Source organism: Pristis pectinata, chromosome 5 (assembly GCF_009764475.1).
Source record: "Pristis pectinata isolate sPriPec2 chromosome 5, sPriPec2.1.pri, whole genome shotgun sequence".
NCBI lineage: Eukaryota > Metazoa > Chordata > Chondrichthyes > Rhinopristiformes > Pristidae > Pristis > Pristis pectinata.
In genome coordinates, this window is record NC_067409.1 from 37,938,191 (window position 1) to 37,960,214 (window position 22,024).

General features: G+C 41.5%; 1 protein-coding gene across 2 annotated transcripts in view; it reads right to left on the reverse strand.

The window, feature by feature from the left end:
- The window catches only part of LOC127570580 (G patch domain-containing protein 8), a 554,058-nt gene that overhangs the window by 55,055 nt on the left and 476,979 nt on the right, over positions 1–22,024 (reverse strand). For both annotated transcript variants that reach the window (XM_052016258.1, XM_052016259.1), the window contains one exon: positions 3,851–3,991. In XM_052016258.1, the coding sequence (XP_051872218.1) occupies positions 3,851–3,991 (141 nt within the window). The remainder of the gene's footprint in view (positions 1–3,850; positions 3,992–22,024) is intronic.

The window sequence follows — 22,024 nt, forward strand, 5'->3', positions numbered from 1 at the left end:
CATCTGTCATCAAAGATCCTCTCAATCTGGGCCATGCCATCTTCTCGCAACTACAATTGGGCAGGAGGTACAGAAGCCTGAAGTCTCACACCACCAGAAACAAGAACAGCTACTTCCCTTCAACCATTCGGTCTTGAACTAATCAGCACAACCCTAATCATTACCTAAGTATAGCAACACTAAGACCACTTTCACTGCACTGTACTTTTTTTTGTTCCAATTGTGTTCTTTCTAGTATAATTTTGTACAATGTATGTTTAATTTATGTTGTGTATCTGATGCTATGTGCCTGTGATGCTGCCGGAATAAGTTTTTCATTGCACCTATGCTTTAATGTACTTATGCATATGATATTAAACTTGACTTTGACTTTGAAATGAGGAGAAATTTCTTCACACAGAGGGTGGTGATCCTGAGGAATTCCCTATCACAGAGGACTGTGCAGACCAAGTTGGTGAATTTATTTAAGAACAAGATGGATAGATTACTAGATGGCCATTTAAAATGAAGATGAGGAGGAAATTCTTCTCTCAGAGGATTGTGATTCATTGGAGTTCTCTGCCCCAGAGTGCTGTGGAGGCAGAGTCACTGAAAATATTCATTGTGGATATTGACAGATATTTGAATTATGAGGGAGTCGAGGAGTATGTGGAGGGAGCAGGAATATGTACTGAAATTGATGATTAGCCTTGATCATATTCAATGGTGGAGCAGGCTCAATGTTCCGAATGGCATACTCTCACTGTTACTTTCAATGTAAGGCTGAGGCATAATTCAAGAGAGAAAAAGAGGAAGTTGTTTGAATTCCTGAAAGGCCAAAGAGGGAGGTAATGAAGACTCTAGTTGAAGATCAGAGGGGCAGCTAGAGAGACAGGTGGTAGCATTTGGCCTGAAAGGACTGACCAGTTACACTGTCACTGTGACCATGGAAGGGTGACCTGCTCAGTCATCAGCAGACATTTGTGGGTTGACCACTGAGGCAAAAGTTGCAGTTGAGAAGTGGTGACATGGTCAGTCGCCCACCTTTTTGCGGGCTGTGGGTTTGTGAGGAGGGTGTGGTGAAAGGTGCAGGGGTCCTTATCACGTTTCATCCCCAGCAGCTGCGTAACAGAGGATTCTCTGATCTACGGGCTGTTCCTGGGGACGCACACAGAGACGGACATCAACTGCTGCTGGAAGGTCATCAACTCGGTGAAAGACGCCCTTTGGTTTGCCCGAAAATTGTTGGTCTCCCAGCACTGCGAGATGTCCGTAGGGGAATGCTGCCGACTGGCACATTCCAGGCTGCAGGAGTACGTGCTGAGGGACGCACTGAAGCTGGGTGCAGCCAGCGCGAGGGCTCGGTGGGGAAGGACGACAGTTTAGGGTTCTTCTGCCACAGGAGAGGGGGGGGGGTGGGGTCTGGGGAGGAAGCCCCTCAAATGTTGTAATTATGGGATTGGGGTATCACCCCAGGGAGCCACATGTGTTTTTTTATATATAAAAAGGTAACACTAAGAATGGAGCTGTACACAAATGTAAAAGGTTGAACTGTTTTATTATTGTATATAGTTTCTTTTATTATGAATAAAGTTTATTTTGTTAAAAATAAAAAAAATGACCAGAGTTTGTACCTCATCAAATTGTTGGCATTTTGACCCCGAGAAAGCCAAGAGTACACAGGGTTAAACTTGTAACTTAGAAACAGAGAGGATAGTGTTACCCATTACATTAAAGCTACTGTAAACTCTTAAACTCACTGAAAGATAGATCACCATAGAATCAGATGGTAGTTCTGTTCTGGCCCATATTAAACATAGGAAGACGTGGGAGAAACACTTGTCCTGAAGGCAACCTAGAATTAGGGGGCTGTAAAACATCCTAAGGTAGATCTCTTGTGCTGCTGGAGTTCTGGTAAGTTCCATTTACAATTACTATTACAGGACACAGGAGCTCAAAGCAAGTGTCTTTACTCTAGCATTAACAGCAAGGAATTCACTACATGTACAGGCACAACAGTAAGTCACACCACTTGCTACTGCCCTACCTGGAAGGTTCACACTTAGCTGGTGTGGATTTTTAGCAGTAACTTGCTGAACAAGTGCCAATATGCTAACCATTCCAGTCATAAAGAGCATTGCACAGCAGAACCTAAACAAGACCTGACCAACAGAATGCTGTGATAGTTAAACTGATCCTCGGGCTTAATCTGCTGTTAAACATGTCAAACACATTCAATGTTAACATGAAAAATATTTTAAAAATATTAAAAATTAATCACAGTATTTAAACATTGAGCCAGATTGGGCTGGACTAGGCCTGCTTCCTGGAATCGCCACCCACCTGAATTCCCACCTGACTTGGGCTAGATTTGGAAAGTGTTGGCCCCCTTTGCCCTGTTCAGTTGGGTGACATGATCTGAACAATAACCAGGCTGTGGTGGGTGCAGTGCAGAGGTCCCACCTCTGAAAGGCTTTGGCAGACAGCAAGGCTGGGAATGGAGCATTGCCTTGTGTCAAAGCTACCTTGGATTTTTAAATGCCTTTAATATTCTGTGACTGTTAAATACTTACCATTGAAGTAAACAACCAACATTTAAAAGCATTTAAAAGTAAACAAAGTTAACTAAAACACATAAGAGCACAGGAATAATTGAATACATTTTAATTAAAATTTAAAGTATTAAAAAAAAATGTTGATTAGAATCCTCCTGAAATCCAATATCGTGTTAGATCTTGCACCAGGTCAAAATTCCCAACCCTGACACAAATTTGGAATTCCAGGACTTCTTCAGGTTCCTTTTAATCTACACGTGGCAATGTTCATCCTCAGTCATCCTCGAACAGAGAATCATCCACATTGGTGGGTCCGGGTCACCCAAAGACCAGACCAGGTAAGGATGGCAGATTTCCTTCTTTGAAGATCAGATGTGAACCATCTGGGATTTTACAGCACTCTAATGGTTTCATGGTTACAATAAACTAGTTTTTCTTAAAAAAAAGTACTTTGTTAATAACTTGAATTTAAATTCTTCCTGTGCCATGGTGGGATTTGAACTCATTTCCCTGGATCAATGGTCCAGAACTCTGGCCACTGGTCCAGATACTTAGCCACTCCACCATGTCCAAAAGGTTAATAGCCTGTAGTTCCCATCATTACCAATAGCCACATCCACCAAGATCAGCCTATTTAAAACAGCTATTACAGAAAATTCAAAACAGTTTAAGCACCAGAAGACGCTGTAAAAAATTAATCACATTTATAACTCACAGGGTTTGACAGGGCGCCAGTTCAGCTGAGAGATTCCCTAGTATAAATGCGTGGGAATTGCCAGAAGTTTGTGCTCCATGTGAAGTCCAATGTTGAAGCCCAAAAAGCAAATAGCCTCCAAGTACCTATCAATAAATTTAGGACGTCTACACAGAACTTCGAATTGTTTTTGGGCTGTCAACATTGACTACTTTTCTTACTTTTCACATGCAGACTAATTAATTGATTAATGAATTGATTATATTTATTATGTAGTTTTCAGAGATTGAAAGAGTCACAGTATGATGGCCAAGTTGCTAAACTGGATCAAAATTTGTTTGCAATAAACAGCAGCAGAAACCAAGATCTAACAGTTCACTGGGAGTTACTTAGAGACAACAACTGATCTCCTGCCTAAATATACCCAATATTTAATTCTTATCTGCAATCTACGTGGCTGCAATTAAAATATATTCAACTGTGGTAATGATCTGGCAGCTGCAAATTAAGCCGATATTTTTCTGTTTAATTAATACCTTCTTTATACCTCTCTTGACACAAGCAAACTTCCACTGAATGCAAAAAAATTGAAGTCTACTTAAATGAACAAACTGCCACCAACCTGTTTGTGAGCATGGTCGTAAGAATTTATGTGATTATCAAATTCCTGATGCTTGTGATACTGCTTGTCACATAGTTCACAGTAGAAATTGGCTTTCAGATCCTCAAGAGCTTTTGCTATGGCCTTTTCCTTTCCAGCATCCTGCAGAGATAAAATTAGTACGTTATCATGTCGTACTCAACTGAGATGTTAGTGAGCAGAGACAATGTACACCTTAGCAAAGTATGGTTTCCATGACAACTGTTCTCAAATGCATTAAATTGGAGAGAAAAGTCAAAAAAGAAATTGGTGTCTATCATCACCTTTCACCCTGGGGAGCTTTTCAATGGAGCAAATAGATGAGAGGCTGAAATCATTGCAAAGTAGAATAACACCATATCCTATGGTTCAATATTTCTGAATAGATCTGTGCACAAACAGAAAACTGTATGATAATTCCATGCTCAAGAAAAAGTCAGAAAATTTGGCTGAAAGTAGGAACTTCTGGTCATGAATAAAATTGTTCCTGGTGAATATTGTTTCCTATTGCTTTCCTACTTTGCTATTATTGCAAGCAGTCTAAAATAAAAAGAGACACAATAGACTGCAGATGCTGGTAACTGGAGCCAAAAATAAGAAACTACTGTGGAACTCAGTGGGTAGGCAGCATCTGTGGAGACAGAGGAATAGTCGATGTTTCTGACCAAGACCCTTATCAGTCCTGATGCAGGGTCTTGACCCAAAAAGTTGACTATCTCTCCGTCTCCACAGATGCTACCTGATCCACTGAGTTCCTCCAGTAGTTTTCTTTTGTTCCAGTCTTAAATAAAGCTCTATTGGAAGGTTAGATTAAGTTTGTTATTATGCTGGGAATTTTGGCAGATTGAAAGTACGGTTAATAATGTAGTTGCTATAATTTTTCCCTCATTTACTCTGTTATCTTTATGGAGCATCTATTTGTCTCTACTGAGAAGCAGTCGATCAATATTACTGTATGTTTTCTGATACAATCAAATTTGGGGTGTGGTAGATTTCAGGACTCACAGGTTAGCAAAGCTGGCAAATTGTGGCAGAGGGAATCTGATACAGGGAATTGTGAAGTACTACATTTTGGGGAATAAGAACGCTGACTATAAGTATTGTTTAAGATATCAAGACCTGTTAATCCATTTGGGTGGTCAGCAATTATATGAAAAGTTGCTGCAAAAAAAATATAGACAGTATTTTATTAATGATGCCCACTATATGGTGGTGACTTTCTTCCATAACGCAACACAACCAAAATGGGCAAGAACATAATAAAAATATTAGAAATGCTAAGCTGAGTATGTCAATATGTCACTGTAAGAATGACAGCTACTTTAGATAGCTACCTGGGTTACCATCCTTTAAATAAAGAGCACATCTTTGTATCATGGAAATTGCTATTTTTTTTAGAAGGGTAGGACATACATGGAGAACCTTCAAATTACAGACTCAGAAGATCCAATTCAGTTTAGGGCAATTCTGCTAGATTCTGCCCATTTGTCAAGATGGCTTGTGATTGTGAGAAAATGGGCACTACTTTGGCCTGTCTCTTTCATTCTGTTATCATTTTGGAATCTACCTGGAGAAATCCCAACGTCTCTTACAATATTTAGCAGTGGCGTAGTGGCATTGACCATATGGCCAGTGGTAAATCCACAAAAACATAAGAAATAGGACCAGGAGTAGACCATATGATCCTATAAGCTTACTTGTCCACTCAAAAACAACATGAGTGGACTAATCTTTCACATTCTCTCCATTTTCTTGCCTGGGTGCCTCATAACCTTTGATTCCCCCCAGTCCCAAAATTATTTAATGACTCTAGATCCACTGGATTAGAGAATTCTAAAGATTCACAATCCTCATGTAATGTAACTGTGAAGGGTTTTAGCTAGGTTGAAGTCTATGGAGCTTTGGGCACCTTGTTATGAGGCACAAGTAAAATAAATGTAACAGGGGCAGCGTAAATTCATTAGGATGTTACCAGCCACGAGGGATTACTGTTGTGAAGGGAGCTAGAGAGGGTGAAATTGTTCTTTTTGGTAAGGCAAAGCAATTCATTGTGAATCAACTGCTCATTTAATGATTAGTGAATGCATTAGAAAAGTAAATTGTGCACTGCAAAGGCTAATTTTACCTGAAGAACTTTTCTTCAGAGTTGAGGAGGTTAAGGTTAACTTCACAGTTTCCTCAAAATAAATACAGGTGGTGATAGTTTTGTGATTTTTCTACTTTTGTTGTTCTACAGTTTTTTGACCGATATCCAAGGTCATTATCATGGATGAGCCTCAATTTCTCATGTGTTCAGAATATCTCTTTTACCATGAGGTGTAGGGGAACTGGGAATAATGAAAAGGAAAACCTTTTCTCTTAAATACTTTCAGCCACTTATCTTTTTCCTATCCCTTCATATAATCTGAGATGATTAACAGCCTAGCTACTGTGAAACTGCAAAAAGTAGAACCAGCCAGCATAGCCTTATGATAAGAGAACTGAGATAAGGAGACATTTCTTTGCAATTTTATTCTTTGGAATTCTCTCCCCCGAGAACTGTGGACGTGGGTTGAGCTCTTAAAGGCTAAGTTTAATAGAGTGTTGGACATTAAGGCAATCAGGAAATATGAGGATTGGACATATAAGTGGATGAGGTAATTAGATCGCTGAGCTGGATGGAAAAGATGTGAGGCCTGCTCCTGCTTTTATTTCCCTTGTTCTATGATCTTCCATATCTCTAATGAGTTAATAGCTGACTATCAGACTCACTTTAAGTTTAAAATGTGGATATTTAATGTGAATATTTAAATTTAAAGCATATATTAAAAGGAATAAATAAATCAAAATCATACAGGAACATACAGCTGTAAGGCCATGATCTAAATCCTTGTGCATACACTCAATACTAAAATGACTAAAGGATAGTTTTTGAAAGCAGAGTAGCACTGCATCTGGCCAACGAGATCTGTGTGAGGTTTCATGATCAAGCTTTATTCTAAATACATCAGGGAATTACTGTGATCAAAAGAGTTTTGACAGGCAGCTTGGTAATCAAGAAGAAAGACATGCAGAAGTAGAAGCCTAAGGGAGTGGGGAGGTAAGCAAGGATAGTGGGCCATGGAAGGACCATGGAGCCTTCTTATTACTTTGCTGACTGGCCTGCAGTGCCATATTAAGGACTGCCAGTTTAGCCAGCCAAAGTTGTTCCACTGGGAGATCTGAATGGGGTAGGGTAGGGAGGAAAACTGCTGAATCTTCTGCGTTGCTGGAGGCAGCACCCTGGGTAGGAACCCTGGTTATGGGAAACACCCATTCACCTCTGAGAGAGTTGAGAACACAAACGCATGGGAAATATTTATTATCGGAACAAAAGGAAAACCTTTAACAGAAATGTAACTCAATTTCATGATTGACTATTACGCTTCTGTATTTGAAAAAGATTAATTTCTGTAAGAGGTTAAATTTCTTTAAAAATAACGTATAGATTCATTGCCTTAATTATCTGATTTTACTGTTTTTTTAAAACTGCAGCCTGGAAATGCTTCTAATTCATTTTCTGGGAATTTATGGAAAAAAAGCAACTCAATTAACCAAAAATTGTAACTATTCTCATTAAGTGTGCACATGCACGTACACACAACTTCTACAGCTGTCAAACATTGCATTTATAGTTATTCTATTTTTAAGTCGCATTTGTGAGATTAAAACTGAAGCTCATCTGTTTGAAAACGTTAAAGGAAACAGTGATCAAAGAACTGAACACAGGAGAGGTTTGTACAAAGAGCTGAATTTGAGCCCCCATACAGTAATGACTTATTCATTGCTATATATTAATAATTCCTCCCAATTTATGATTTATGAAATACCATCAGCTCCAGCTACTTAATTGTAGAATTACCAAAATTAATACAGGCACTCACAATACTAAGGAAGCAGGTTACAAAATTAATGAACCTCACTCTCATTGTAAGTGAATAATTAACAAAATGCACAGATAATTCCATTATGAAAAGTGATAATACAGCATTGAAGGAGGAGTGCAATGGAGACCATGGTTTCACTGAGACAACAATGTAAGCAGCTGATCACTATTTGAAGCTGCTTTATAATCCCTCCCAGGGCATCAATTAATTCTCTGAACTCATTGTTGTCAACAAACTTGCTGTAGGTCTTGAAATGAACAAGATGTGTGGAGTTATTTGTTTCCAAATAAAATGACCCTGCTTCTCTGATCTCCAGAATTCCTTTTTGCCTCCACTATATGCTAAGGCCAATAACTTTGTGTTCTTTAAATCCAGGGTTTCATCTCCTACTTATTTCCAACTTTCCTTTTATTACACCCGATAAAGTTTATTAATTTTTAATAGAGTTGGCATCAACCTAGATATTTTGAATGAGTTTAGGTGTTGGGTTGGCAAATGAAGCTCCCTAAGAGCACTGTTAAAGCCCCAGACACAGAAGCAGCGCAATGGCACAGCCAGTAGGGTTGTTGCCTCACAGAACCAGCAACCTGGGTTCAATCTTTACCTCCAGTGCTGTGTCTGCGTGGAGTCTTCATGTTCTGATGCTCTGGATTCCTTCCACATCCCAAGGATGTGTGGGTTAATAGGATAATTAGCCACTGTAAATTGCTGCTTGTTGCTGTTCATCACTCATTCTTGAGGAAGACTGTGACATCAAGGCTATAATGTTGCAATGTGTACAGAGATAGTTGATTATACCAATTTGGGCTTGAAAGTTCCTTTCCCACACGTGACGGAAGTGTAGGGGTGCTGTAAATTGTCCCGAATGTAGTGATTGGTAGAATCTGGGGGTAGTTGGTGGGAATATGAACGGTATAAAATATGACTTGTGTAGGATGTGTTAATGGGTGCTTGATTGCCAGTGCAAAGTCAGTGGGCCAAGAGGTCTGTTTCCACACTGTATGACTCTATAATCTTGGGAACTGATTTTGACTACTGAATGGCTGGTTGCTGGATTTACCTGGTGGGACATCTTGTCTCCACTCAAAATAGAACATCAAAATGCAACTCACTAGAACCTGCATAAAATTTCTGAATATTCTCTTAAGATTGAGAGGTGATCAGATTGAGGTGCTTCATATTTTAAAAGGTTTGACAGGGTAATAAATAAACTATTAATATTGACAAGTGAATCGCAGATGAAGAGATGTGGTTTTGTGGGATGTGATTACCTGTGCAGTTTAGTGGAAAAATTGGAAGGAAGGACCATGACAAAATGGATCATAGAAATGTGGAATTTTCTCCTCCATCATAGTGTGGTTGCTGAGATAATTGCAGCTTGCAAGATTAAGTTCAATGGATTTTTGAAATTAAAAAGAAAATTATGGAAATACTCAACAGATTAGGGAGCATCTGTTGAAAAAGAGACACAAAGTTCCTGTTTCAGGTTGATGATTTTTCAGTTCCAATGAATTATTTGTCTCTGTAGATGCTGCCAGATCTGTTGAGTATTTTTTTCCAGAATGTTGCTTTTTATTTCAGATTTCCAGTATCTGCAATCTTTTGTCTTGGATCAACAGACATTTGGTAATAGCGGTGTCAAGGAATATGGAGCTTCAGATAGGGATATTAGTGTTGGGAGTGCCAAGTACCATTAGACACAGCACATGATGTTTCCACTTGTATTTCAACGTGTGCTTGTGCTGTGGACAAATTCTAATTGGACAATAGAGTCCTGTGGAGCTGAAACCCCAGAAAAACTGCAGATTCTGGAAATTTGAATTTAAAAGCAGAAAATGCTATACTCAAAGAAGCTGGAAGAACCCAGCAGGTCAGGCAGCATCTATGGAGAGAAACAGACAGTTGACGTTTCAGGTCGAGACTCTTCATCAGGACTGGAGATATAGAGGGGGGATAGCCAGTGTAAAAACGTCTGTGTGGTGGTGGTGGGGGGGGGGTGGGAGGCAGCAAGGGGTGGAGCAAGAGCTGTTGGGTGATGGGTGAGTGGTGGGTGATAGGCAGACGACGGAGGGAGGAGAGTAGGAATGATGGAACAGCTGGGTGGTGACAGTCGGAAGTGACAAAGGGCTGCAGGAGATGGAATCTGATAGGACAGGACAGTGGACCATGGAATAAAGGGAAGGAGGTGGGGGAGGGGAAGGAGATGGTAGAACAGTGGGATAAGGAGAGGAAAAAGGGGGAAGGGACAAAGGGGAGTGGTTACAGAAAGTTAGAGAATTTGATGTTCATTCTGTCATGAAGAAGACTACCAAGGCAGAATATGAGGTGTTGTTCCTCTAAGCTGCGTCTAGCCTCGACTTGGCAGCTGAGGAGGCTGTGGGCAGACATGGCGGTGTGGGAATGGGAAGTGGAATTAAAATGGCTGGCCACCGGGAGATCCTGGTTGCTACGTCGGACAGAGCGAAGGTGCTCAACAAAGCGATCCCTGAATCTGTGTTGGGTCTCACCGATGTAGAGGAGGCTGCAGCGGGAGCACCTGGTGCAGTAAATGACACTGATGGATTCACATGTGAAGGACTGCCTCACCTGGAAGGTCATGGTGTGGTTGTACAAGACGCTGGTGAGACCATACTTGGAATATTTTGTTCAATTTTGGTTGTCCTGCTATAAGAAAGATGCTATTAAACTGGAAAGAGTGCAGAAAAGATTTACAAGGATGCTGCCAGGACTTGAGGGACTGAATTATAAGGAGAGATTGGACAGGCTAGGACTTTATTTCTTGGAGCATAGGAGACTGAGGTAAAATCATGAGGGGCATAGTGAATGTACTCAGACTTTTTCCCAAGGTTGTGGAGTCAAGAACTAAAGGGCACAGGTTTAAGGTGAGAGGGGAAAGATTTAATAGGAACTTGAGGGGCAACTTTTTTATACAAAGAGTGGTATGTATGTGGAATGAGCTGCCAGAGGAAGTGGTTGAGGGAGGTACAATAACAACTTTTAAAAGACAGTTGGGCAGGTACATGGATGGAAAGGTTTAGAAGGTTATGGGCCATACACTCGCAAATGGTACTAGCTTGGATGGGCATCTTGGTCAGCATGGGCCAGTTGGGCCAAAGAACCTGCATCTGTCCTGTATAACTCTGTAACTCCATTTATGTGAATTGATACAATTCGGTCTATTTGCTAACAAGTCAAGACAATTAGACCAGCAAGCTTAGACTTATATTGTTGATTGACAGCACTATCAAACAGAAAACCAACTCTGGAGAGGTTTTTACACATTTACACGTGGAGTGTTACTGCAACACAATGAATAGCAGGCATAGCTACCCATCATTGTAGAAAGTTACAAAAACAGGCCAAATATTATAAGGAAGGCTGACTGACAACTCAAACTGGATGGAAAAAATATTTTTAGCATTGACACTTCAAAGTCATGCCTTGATATACTGTTGTAAAGGTAGAGAAAATGGTACTACTGGCATAACTGGATACAGTGAGCACATTCACGCCTAACCAGATATAAAGCAGTCTATTGCAAGACCAGACCAAGCCTGCATGCATTAAAGAATCAAGTTGAGATGGAATTGGGTAACCAGAACAAAATGATGTGCTTATAAAACCACCCTGAGCAAGTGGGTCATGCCATCTCTGATTGCACTTAAGGGACATGAAATAGTGCAGCTATGTGGTGACTACAAACTAACACTAAATCAATCAAGACATTCACAGAGTCAGCAGGATCAAAGATATTTATAGAACTGGACCTCTACCATGCTTGTGCATGATGAATGACCGTAGTATTTGACCATTGACAAAGAACTTTACTCAAACACAAGCTTACTCAACGAAGTCAAGATTTTTCAGGCCATGATGAGTAAGAGCTTTGCAAGTGTAACCAAGGTCATCTGTTGATAGTCATGAGCACAGAAGAAAGTTTTCGTACCTTGGAAGAAATGATAAGATTATATGAACAGAATTTGAAGCTGAAGTAATGTGAGTGTGCACTTTCACACTAAGAAATTGTGCACTTTGGTGTGAACCACTAATGCGCCAAAACCAGGAAGTTTAGTAGAGCCATTGTCATTTTTAGATAAGGTGCAGTATCATGCACAACTCCTTCCAGATCTTACACGCATGCTCAGATAAAGGATGTAAAGTGGATGTGGAGCAAGCAGCAATGAAGTGCATTCAATGAGTTAGCAAGTGGAATTCTCCTTCAGATACAACATATAAATTGAAGTTGGCACAGAATTTTTTCCTGCTTAATCATATTCTTGGGATGTGGTGTAACCAGTATTTATTGCCTATCCCTAATTGTCCTGAGAAGGTGGTGGTGAGGTGCCTCCTTGAAGCACTGTCTTCCTTCTAGTGGAGGTACACCTACACTGTTGTTGGGGAGAGAGCTCCAGAAATTAGCCTAGCGACAATGGAGGAGGAGCGATATAGGTGTGCAACTTGGAGGGGAACCTGCAAGTGCTGGTGTTGCCATGAGTCTGCTGCCCTTGTCCTTCTTGGTACTAGAGCTTGTAAATTTTGGGGATTCTGTTGGAGTAACCTACATAAGTAAATACAATGCATTTTAAGTATACACTGGAGCCAAATAAATATTGGGGTGGCGCATGGGCTGTTTGACGTGGATAATGGTGAATTTCTTGAGAGTCAAACTGCATTCCTTCAGGCAAGTGGAGAAAATTCTGTCACGCTCCTAAATTGTGCCTCATAGATATTGGAAAGGTCTTGGAATGTCAGGAGGTTGGCCTTTGGCCACAGAATATCCGGTCTCTGACCTTATCTTGTAGCCATGGTATCTATGTCCATGGTCCAGTTGAGGTTCTGGTCAACAATGATACCCAGGACATTGATGGTGCATGACTCTGGGAAGGTAATACCATTGTATATCAAGGATAGGTGGTTAAACCTTTCTTGTTGGAGACAGTCATTGCCTGGCATTATTGTAGCATGAATGTTACTTACTCGTTATCAGCCCATGCTGAAATGTTGATTAGGTATTGCTGCATGTAGCATGGAGTACTTCATTTGCTGTGGAGTTACGAATGGAATTCAACATTGTGTAATCAGCCAATGTCCCCACTTCTGGCCTTACAGAGGAAGGAAGGTCATCAACGAAGCAGTTGAAATGGTTAAGACTAGGATATTGCCTAGGACACTGCCTTAAGGAACTCCTATGCAATGTCCTGAGGCTAGGTTGATTAACCTCCAGTAACCTCAGCCATTTTCCTTTTTGCAAGGTTTGACTCCATCTATTGGAGTGTTCTCACGTTGATGTCCATTGACTTCAGTTCATTCAAGGCCCCTTGATGCTACACTTGGTCAAAAACTGCCTTGATGTTAACAGCAGTCATTCACACCTCCGGTGTACTATAACATGCACATGTAGATTTCAATTCATTGGTATATTGGTTTATTATTACCGAGGTACAGTGAAAAACTTGTCTTGCATACCGTCTATACAGATCAATTCACTCCAACAGTGCATTGAGGTAGTACAAGGTAGAAACAATAACAGAGTGCAAAGTGATATAGCACAGAGAAAGTGCAGTCGGGTAGACAGGAAGGTGCAAGGTCACAACGAGGTAGATTGTAGCTCAAGAGTCCATCTTATCGTACAAGGGATGCATCGTTATGCTGTAGATGTGGTAATAAGCCAGGTGATGGGTGACGGACAAGAGAAAGCCATCGCTTCCACTTTTTGCTTTCTAATAGAGTGAGCAAAATTATGCACAGATCATGAAGAAGCGCTTGGAAAGTGCTAAGAATCAAGAAATTCCATCAGTTTTAATTTGGAAGATCCTATACAGTTAAAGAACCTCTCAAGGGCCAAATATTGCAGGGATATTCAAAACTCAACATGGAACAACACTTGACTGATTTCTTGTAGAGGTTCAGAACAACTCTACACACAACCACAGGGTAAACACCTGAAGAATTCCAGCTGAAAACAAGAACATGCATCAGCCTTGCTTCACCAAATTTGATGTTGAGAGTTGAACAGGAGCAATTAAGTTACAACAATCACTCTGATGCTAATCTGAAAGAATGCATTCTCAAGCAAAACAAGCATGCATTTACCCAAACTAGCAAATAAGTTGACAGAAAAGGGATCTATGACCCTCTATATAGGATTGCAGAACCAAGAGATACTTGGTTGGAATTGGCGGAAAAACCTGAATGTTCACAGAAATCAAATGATCTCTGCTAGTGATAGACCAAGTCTGGATGGTGAACCAGGTCATAAAGATGCATCAGAGTTGGGCCTAGTGCAGACTTCACGATGTGCAATACCAAATACATACAAGTCTGACAGTCACGCAGAACACTCCACTGAGTCCTGAACCAAACAATTCAAAAATGGATTCAATGCAAAAACCTGTAAAGAGATCAGAAAGGTTCCAAAAATAAGATACTGGTCTAGATCTATAATAATTATTCATTAAATGTGCTTACAGATAAGTTACTGCTTAAAAAAAATGGGAAGCAGTATATTGTATCTTTAAGCATGGAAGTTGCTGTTTTCTCTGTATTCAAGGATGTGTTTATATTGTGATTCTGATTAGTCAGTAGTAGAGTCATGTGGACTGCCCACTTCTCAACAATGCAACAGTTTTACCAGCAGTTCTGTTTGCAGCAACAATTTAGAGACTCAACATGTGAGTCTTCTGAAGAATGCCGGCTTATAATACACCTCCACCTTTTTGAGCATATAAATGCTGTGCCTCAGTACATTCAAGAAGATGTTACAGGCAGGAAATGTTGGCTTTCCCAGAAATCTTCCAATACTGAGCATCGATATAAAAAGCTTCAAAGGTTGAATGTCAACATGCCAATGAGGTAACTGAGTCAAAATGGGGTGGGTGTTCAAATTATTCCTCTGCAGTTCCTCCTGACTCCACGAAGTTATGAGGCTGTTTGATGCTTTTCCTACTTGATCACTGGAAGTACAGAATACTAAATATCAAGGGAAATTCACAGGCTCTGTGCTCCTTTCTTTCCTGCTTAAGAATCTATCAGACTCACCTGGTGATTGGTGGAATCGGAAAATACTTGGGGCATGTAGCAAGATATCTCAGTGACAACCATCACAGGAAATCATTGCCATGGTTGTGGTAGGTGTTCTCTATTAGTGTACTCCAATAGAAAAAATTCAACAGCAAGCTGATCAAGAAAAATCTTTTGCCAAATGCACAATTAGATCATGTCGCACATATTGTAAACCACTGGTGTAGCTCCTGATTTAAAATCTTCTGCTTTAAATATGTTTATCTTTTTCCTGTTTTCTCTGTACATTGATAATAAATGAATTATACATTGTGGCTCAGCCAGACTTTCCCCTGTGAAATGCACAAGTGAATAGGTCACACAAAAAATGAAAAAGCATATGTCAAAACACATCCTCATGGAATTACAGGCAAACATTTCCCTCGCTGACAATGGAGAAAGATTCCAGACAAATCAGCACCAGCAAAATCATGTCAAATATCACTGGGCAACACAAGCAATGCTGAAGAATATCCTTCCGACTGCTGACTTTAATTCTGAGGTTGGAAGGGTAATTTGTGACAGGTTATGCCCCTTTTCAGCTGTTTGAATTGAACATGAAGTACACTAAAGCAGATGCTATTTCCATTTTTTAAATTTCAGTTTGGAATTATTACCTTACAATGCAGCACATTCTTATCACAAAAACATCTCGATTCAGCCACTACCTCAGTTGCATGAACCTCTGTTAGTTATATTGTGCTGTGATTTCATGATTTGTGCCTTTTATCTCTATGCTTATTACTGTATTACTGTCTGTACCATGATGAAATGTTCCTCATTTGAAAATATATGAAGAAAATAAGGAATGGAGACTGGATTGAAGTTGGTGTGTGGCCCATGAATAATTATTCTGATGGTGAGGTACCAGAGGAGTTCCAGGTGCGGGTGAAACCGTACATCAGCAAGCAGTCCCCATGAGGAGAGAAATAGAAATGCAAAGAGTCACAATAAAATAAGAAAAAACTAAACAAGACAAATGATCCATATGGTCTCATTGGCCGTTTTGAATCATCTGAGTGGTCTAGATAGCAATTTTCTGGGCTTCTATTTCTTTCGTGGTAGTTACATAGTGGTGTGATGTAGGAAGTGCCTAGTTATAACACTCCAGGGACCATAGATATGGGACAGTGTTGATGTATCTGCAGGTCCTTTCTTGTCTGCTATTTATTTGTATCTGTATTTTCCTATTAAGCCACAGATGCAATGCAAGTGGTAAGCTACTGCAGGGCTGTAGGATAGTAGGTTGTGAGTTTGCAAGTACAGATTTCCAGATCCTAGTATTACTTCTACTTCTCATCCCTTTCCGCCTTCCTCAGGGACCACTCCTTCTGTGACTCCCTAGTCCACTCTTCCCTCCCCACCCACCCCTCCCTGACCCCTGGCACTTTTCTCTGCAACAAATGTTGCTGGAGGTGCAACATTTGTTCTTACACCTTCTCCCTCACCACCATCCGGGGGACCTAAACTGCCCTTCTAGGTGAAGCAAAGATTCACATTGCACCTCCTCCAACCTTGTCTACTGCATTCGATGCTCCCGATGTGGTCTCCTCTGCATTGGTGAGACCAAGCGCAGACTAAGCAACCGATTTGCGGAGCACCTGCATTCTGTCCACAATGGCCATGCTGAGCTCCCGGTTGCATGCCATTTCAATTCCCCTTCCCATTCCCACTTGTCCATCCTCAGCCTCCTCTACTGCCAGGGTGAGGCCCGATACAAGAGGAAAAAACACCTCATCTTCTGTCTGGGTAGTCTACAACCCAATGGTAAGAATATTGAATTTCCCAATTTCAGGTAACTCTCAAATCCATTGTGTTCCCCTCCTCTCTTTCTCTCTCCAGATCCTTCTCTGGTTCCCCCTATTTTTGTTCCCTTTCCCATTCCCCCTCCAGCCCCTCCATCACCCATTTTCATCCCCCTTCCCCTCCTGGTTTTATCAACCTACTACTCACACATTTCACCCACCAGCTCTCCCCCACCCTTCCCCCACCTGGTTCTGGTTCCATCTGTCTTTCACCTCTCCCCCAATGGTTGCCTCCATCCATCATCCGTCTCTGTCTTCCAACTTCACCCCTCTCCCTCCGCTACCTGGCTCAATCTGCCCATCATCCTTCACCAACCCCTTCGCGCCCCCCCCCAACACCCCCCCTGCCTCACTACTCCTCTCTACACTTTATACTGGTTCTCTCTCTATTCCACTCAACAATTCAACAATTCCTTTCCTCCCACAGATGCTGCTCGACCCGCTGAGTTCCTCCAACAGATTGTTTGTTGCTCCAGATGTTCTGCCTGTTAGTTTATGCTCCCAGTTTTACCATTGGATGCAAGCATTTGCTCTTGAACCCTGAAAGTGGGTCGAATAAGTCAGATTTTCTACACCGGTGAAAATTTAAAGTAAATTATTTTTAAAATTGAGGCAGGAAGAACAATAAACACCAGTGCAACAATCTGCCATCAAGGTTCAGTTTCTTACCAAAATTCTCTTTATGATATTATGTGAACAGCTTGACTGAAGTACCAGCATACAACTGTCTGCCACCTTTACTTTAATCTCTCTCTGCTTATTATGTCCATACAAAATCCTTACAACTCTTCCTCTGCTTTTCTTTGTCTCAGCTTCACAACCATTTCTCTCTGGTTTTGCTATAAAATTCATCACATGAAACTTGATTATCCACATTGAGCACTCTTTGTGCTTTTTCTCTTACATGCTTCAGATAAATTTGATACTCTCAAATCAGAGGACAATTGAATGATTCCCTGCTCTGGTCTAATTGCTACACCACACAACTTCTTACTGAGCCCATGTTAATTCCTTCTGCTCCCCATTTTTCTCCTCCCCCTCCCGAATTTGTTGCCCATGTTGTGGTGGATAGGGTGCCACAGATACTAACCACCTTTTTGATACCTCACCCCAAATGACCAAGATACACATCTGTGTAAATAGTGAGCATTGAAAAGCTATTGACTGCTAGATTTTAGAAATCTCCTCTATTCTTCCCATACACTGTCTACATCGGCAATCTTTTCATAAAGGTTCATTAGATAATAAATCAAAGTAGGGAGCAGGGTTGGGCTTTTATTCGCTTGTCCAATCTAAAGGTACAATGACTTGACAGTGCCAATAACTCGTCTCAATTATTGAAATTAGGTCAGTCTCACATCTCACTGCAGCAGCCCATATACATTTCTACCCCATTAAATCAGAAACCTTTCAAAGGGATGATACTGCCTGGTGCTTTCATTACATGACATGAATGTGTACAGTCTGTGCACATATTAATGCATTTGCTGGATGTTAAAATTAACACAATACTTTTGTTTCTTAGCAACACGACTTGCATTCCATGAAAACATTTCCACTGCTGTTCCAGGTTGAAAGATGATTTTATGTGAATACTTTTATACCTGTGACCCTTAACAAAATAGTACCCAAACAAGTCAATGCCAGCATCCTTAGAACCTGTTCTTATGGCACCATAGAAGTGTTTCTCACATGCATTCTCATATTTGTCAATTAATGGATAGCAATTTCATTTCTCAAAGTCACTACTAAAGTAAATTAGGATAAATGAATTCTCCATGATAATTAATCAGGAGAAGACAAAGCATGCAATTAGAAAATTCCATTCAGCCTATCAAAGAAAGGCTTTCCATGGGCAAGTATAAGACAAATTCTTTGCACTTTGTCAAATTCATCAAACTCACAACATTACATAAATATTCCCTGATCTCAGCACTGAGCAAACCTCCAAAATACTTATTCACTATCATGTGTGTAATTCAATCTTTTCTTGCCCACTCCTCCCATCAGCCCAGAGCAGAATGACTCGTCACATATTGTAGTTAGTGCAGCATTCAGCCATCTGAGCTATATCTATTTCAAATGATCTTTGCAAAATATATGCTTGCTTTTTGTAAAAAGCCACATGCTTACAGTATACAAGAGCCTGAGGGTTCTTGACAGGGTCGGTGTGGAGAGGATGGTTCCTCTGGTAGGAGAATCTGGAACTGGGGAGCACTGTCTCAGAATAAGGGCCCTTCCATTTAAGACAGAGGAAAGGTGATTTCTTTTCTCTCTGTCAGAGGGTTGCCTGTCTTTTAAGTCATCTTCCTTAAAAGGTGGTGAAAGTGGAATCTTTGGGCAATTTCTTGCTAAGCAAAGCCGTGACAGGCTACTGCAGTGAAATGAATGGTCAGCTCCTGCTTTGTATGTTTTATGGATGTTTCAAAGTGTGCACATGGAGGTGGCAGGAGGTGAGAGGAAGGGATTCCATTAGTGGTTCGGAAGATGGTGGTGAACTTGATGGAGTTTGTGGCTTTCATGGCTGAGGTTCTTCCTGTGAACTGCTCCTGTGTGTCTGATTATTGACGCTGGAAGAAAATGTCACAGAGTCACATAGAGACATAGTACAGAAACAGGCTCTTCAGCCCACCGAGTCCGTGCTAACCATCAACCACCCATTCACACTAGTCCTACATTAAACATTTTTTTTCATTCCACTCCCCCCCCCCCCACAACCTCATCATCTCCTCCTAGACTCCACCACTCACTTACACACTAGGGGTAATTTACACTGGCCTAGTAACCTACCAACCTGCACATCTATGGAATGTGGGAGGAAACTGGAGCACCTGGAAGAAACCCATGCAGTAAGGGAGAAAGTGCAAACTCCCGAGGTTAGGATTGAACCCAGGTCTCTGGCACTGTGTGATGGTATCTTTACCAGCTGTGCCACTGTGTGGATAGAAACCTGCACAGTTTTCTTCTTTTTCATCCAATAAAACTCTTTAAAGGAAAGCATGGCAACTTCCAGCAGTGAATACATCCAATGCTCCATATTAGGATTATCGTCCCTGTAGATCACTATCGCCTTCTCGGTATAACAGAACACCTTCAGATAGTTTTTTTTCAGTAAGCTGTTTCGGTGCTGGTGGTGCTGTGTCTCCTTCTTCTTCTTCTTTTGAACTTCGTTGCTCAAGTTGTAACAGATTCTTGTTTGTGAGCTCTTCACGGTGATTCCAATAACTCCTTTGCATTACCCTGGTCTACTTCATCAAACCCAGCCTCATTTACCAACTTGACAATGTCTCCTTGGAGATTTCTCAAATTCCTAAACCCATGGGAGTTGTGCACGCACTCTGGCCATAATTTCCTCCATACACCATTCATTGTTATGTCAACCCAAGAAACACCAATGTAGTCTCCGGCTATCTTGATATTATATCTTTTCCTGAAAGGTGTATTCATCATTCCACTCGACTCTGAAATAATGTCCTATTTAGGTACTGCAGGTAGGGTGCCTTAAACATGGAGATAGCACCTTACTTCATTGGTTCTAACAGTAAAGTGATATTAGGGAGCAAAAACATCAGGCATGTCCTTGACGTTAACTGGATATCCAGGAGCATTGTCTATGATGAGCCATATTCTGTTGTCCAGGTTATACACAATGTTATACAATGCAGAGGAACAAAAGCGAGGTGAGATAATCTTGGAAGAATAGCTCTGTCACCCAGGCTTTTTTGTTAAATCACCACACCACAGGAAGATGGGCCTTTACATATCTCTTCAGTGCCCAAGGGTTCTCCAAGTGGTAGACTGAGAGAGTACGAAGTTTACAGTCACCCTCCACGTTGCCTCCAAGAAGAATGAGGCAATCTTTGTCTTCCTTGGAGACTGGCACAACTTCCTCATCTCTTGAGATGAACAGGCATGAGGGCATCCTTGTCCAAAACAGACCCATATAGTCCATATTAAGAGCTTAAGATTCTCTTAATCACCCACTTTGAGAACTTGTCGGCACTGAAGACATATGCACAAGGCCCATCATCCAGTGGCGTGGTGAGCTAACAAAAAAGGCCAGAGTGACGGAATTGTTCTTCCAAGATTATATAACATCATTTCTCTCCTCCTTCCTTGTATGATATTGTGCAAGGAATTACCTGGACAACAGAGCCACTTTTCTCAATGATTTTTTTTAGTTCCTTAGAGAAATGTTCTGCTGCCATGATATCTGCACTTGCTGCCTCCTTTATTTTCCTGTCTCATCATCAAATTCAGGGAACATGCCATTGATTCTGATCTTTTAATCACACTCTCACCATTCTCTCCATTATAAAATCTTTGCCCTTTTTCTCAATTTCTCCGCCTCCGCCGCATCTGCTCCCATGATGAGGCTTTCCACTCCAGGACATCCGAGCTGTCCAACTTCTTTTCTAACCGGGGCTTACCCCCGACTGTGGTCGAGAGAGCTCACACCCATATTTCTGCCATTTCCTGCACCTCTGCTCTCACCCCCACCCCTCCCAGACCCAATAGGGATAGGGTCCCCTTTGGCCTCACACTGCATGCCATCAGCCTATGTATCCAACACATCATTCTCCACCACTTCTGCCATCTCCAATGGGACCCCACTACCAAGCATACCTTCCCCTCCCCACACCTTTCTGCCTTTTACGGGGACCGCTCTCTTCGCAACTCCCCAGTTCACTCCTCCCCTCCCACCCCAGGAACTTTCCGCTGCCCCCGCTATAGGTGCAACACCTGCCCCTACACTACCTCCATCACCTCTATCCAGGAACCCAAACAGTCCTTTCAGGTGAGACGGAGATTCACCTGCACCTCACTTAATATCATCAACTGCATTCGGGACTCCAAGTGTGGCCTCCTCTACATTGGTGAGACCAAACACAGACAAGGGGACAGTTTCACAGAACATCTGCGCTCTGTCCGTAACTGATTTGCATCTCCCTTTTCCAGTCACTTCAACTCCCCCTCCCACTTCATCACAGATATGTCAGTCCTCGGCCCCCTCCAGGCCAGGAGAATTCCAAGTGCAAATTGGAGGAACAGCACCTCATTTTCCATCTTGGAACCTTGCAGCCTAATGGCATGAACATTGAATTCTCCCACTTTAAGTAATCCCCACACCCACCCCCAACCATGCCTCTTCTTTTCTTCCCTTTCCTAGCCTATCTCTTTTTTTTCTACCCTCCCCCTTTTTTTTCCTTTCTCTCCTTACCTTTGACTCATCCCCAGTGGATCTGCTCTCCCCTCCTCCCTCACACCTGCCCATCACTATCTCTTACCTGCATCTACCTATCACCACCTTGTGCCCACACCGCCTCCTCTATTTTGTCCACCTATCACTGCTCTGCTTTTCCCTCCTATATATTGGGCTTCCCCTT